The sequence below is a fragment of the Myotis davidii genome, unplaced genomic scaffold (genome assembly GCF_000327345.1).
Source record: "Myotis davidii unplaced genomic scaffold, ASM32734v1 scaffold167, whole genome shotgun sequence".
Lineage (NCBI taxonomy): Eukaryota > Metazoa > Chordata > Mammalia > Chiroptera > Vespertilionidae > Myotis > Myotis davidii.
Genome location: NW_006300048.1, coordinates 5,801,285 through 5,803,714, shown reverse-complemented (window position 1 = coordinate 5,803,714; position 2,430 = coordinate 5,801,285). Strand labels below are relative to the sequence as shown.

Sequence of the window (2,430 nt, the reverse complement as noted above, 5' to 3'; positions counted from 1 at the left end):
GTGAGGGATAAATAAAACCCTTGGGTGACATTTCAGTAGAAATTATGTAAGTGCGCAAGTGACACAGACAATATTGTATTACTCACAAAAGTGCACCTTTCAGCACTTTCCCCTAATTTCTTTTGCGGTTCTATTTTGAGAACAAGTAACTATCAGTCATGAGGAGCTCTCAGAATCCTACAATGAAATGGGAGTCAAATACCCTTCACACAGGTTCTCAGCTGAGGGCAAGGGTTTGGGGTTTGTTTGTTTGTTTTTAGCAAAATGAAGATCAGGGCCTGGCTATACAGGCACCACATCCTGGTCCCTGGTCCCTGAGTTAGATGTCACATTTTTGCCCAGATGTCAACTATTTCCCCACCAGCAAGAAACAGAAAACCCCTTTTCAGATCAGAAGGATAACCTTCGTCAGAGTCACATGACCCCAAAGCTGGAGATCAGTCATTGTGACCAGATCCCCAGGCAAGATATTCCCAGCACTTTCTTCCTAGCTAAAATTTCTGTTAGTTGTATTTATTATATTATTTTACATACATCCTAGTTCTGTGTTGATACTACTAAGAACTTTTTTTTTAAAGACATGCTATCTCAGTTTGTCAAAAGTACAGGTCTAAGTGAATTCTCGTGATCTCAAAGGGCATTCTATTTCATAAATTCTTATTCTAGAAAGAGAAAGATCAATGGAAATTATGTAATTATTGGGCCTGTGTTACTAAGTTGTAAAATGAGGTGATCAAAGAACCGCAGGAAATGACCTTCAAATGTCCATGTTCTTGTAGGATGTGGGAGGGGATGGTTGCCGGGGCATGTTCTGAACATTTTGTCACGTGCAGAGAGACCACTGGACTTGAAAAGGAATATGCTTGTCATAATAGCAAAAATCAAATGCTAGAATCCCCAGATTAATTTTACAACAGCCCATTGTTTTATTTTACCTCAGAAGATCTTAAGAAATTCATTGAATTTCCATTCTCTCCCATCAAAAACCAAACAATACGGAAACACAAAGCTCTCCAGAGTCCATGGTTGGATAGCAAAAGGAAGCACATTTGTACTAATACAGTGGGGGTTTGTTTGCTCGGTTGATTTTATTCTCTTATACCTTTTGGCTGGGCGGGGGGCGGGGGTTGGGAGTTGTTTCCATAGGAAATCTCATAAAACCTCTGTATTCCCGTTCTAGAAAAACACACTCCTCTTCATACACACAGAATTGTGTCTGCAGTTTCACAGGATCCACAGAAACCCTGCACTCATCCTCTCAACTCCCCTGAGAGGCTCCTGGCTAAGGAGCCCATTCCGGGCTATGTTGCTCTCACATTTGATGGTAGACTAATGACTTAAATTGGATCCATCTCGTCTTTGCTCACTTCTCCTCTCCCCCTCAACTCTCACGGCTGGCAGAATAGGTAGCTTTTCATTTTCAAGCTTCCAAGCCTCAGCAACCTCTGTATTATTTGCAATAAACTAACCACCTCTCATCTCCATACACATTTATTCCTTGTTCATAACTAGAGAGAAAGAAATCAGAACATTTGGAACCCACAAAATATCCTTTTGGAAGTTAGGACCTTAGGTCTACTGTAATAGTGATTCATTCATACCACCAACACCTCATTTGCTTTTTATTTTATTTTATTTTTATTTTTAAGATTTTATATTGATGTTTAGAGAGAAAGGAAGGAAGGAAGAAAGAGAGAGGAACATCAATAGGAGAATGAAACATGGGTCCACTGCCTCTTGTATGCTCCCTACCAGGGATAGAGCCTGAAATCTGGCCGCGTGCCCTCACCAGAAATCGAACCAGCAACCTTAAGATGCACAGGATGACACCCAACCAACTGAGCCATACCTGCTAGACTTATTGAACTAAATACTAACTGAGCCATGCCTGCTCAGTTGGGTGTCATCCTTTAAAAAGAGCTTCCTTGCTTTTGAAACTTCTATTACATGGCATAGAGGTCTCACCCAGAGATTGTAAGTAAGGTATCCCAGTTAGGGGCCAGAAATATAGAAAGAGTCTTATTTGTGGTATCCTGTTTAGCCAAAGTGAAGGGAGGGGAGCTGGTGAAACTGATGGGATGGCCATTAGGAGAAGGGATTGCCTTCTTTTCTGTCCCTTGAGTGGAAGGCTCAAATCGATAAGACTCATCAAGCAAACACTTCCAATCTTCTAAATGTAAATTCTGGATCTTTTAGGGATAATTATAAGTGAATAAACTATAGGTCTAAAACTGTTGGTTTTGTCTGTCTCTTAATTTCCACATTTCTGCTCTTAGAGTTCTCTCCATCTGGTGGGTGTCCAGCAGCCAGAAGGACAATGCCGAATTGAATATACACAAAGAAAGTGACATCTTCTGGGGCCAAGGAGGACCGGGCCTTCTGGAGGGAGACCCACGGGCCTGGCAGCATCGAGACCTGAGCTCGACTAAA

At 41.6% G+C, this 2,430-nt stretch overlaps 1 protein-coding gene across 1 annotated transcript in view; it reads left to right on the top strand.

The window, feature by feature from the left end:
- The window catches only part of LOC102753466 (24-hydroxycholesterol 7-alpha-hydroxylase), a 71,611-nt gene extending 69,187 nt beyond the window's left edge, over window positions 1–2,424 (top strand). The window contains 1 exon segment of the mRNA XM_006776413.2: window positions 2,277–2,424. Coding sequence (XP_006776476.2) covers window positions 2,277–2,348 — 72 coding nt within the window. The 3' untranslated portion in view covers window positions 2,349–2,424.
- Window positions 2,425–2,430: the final 6 nt, after the last annotated feature.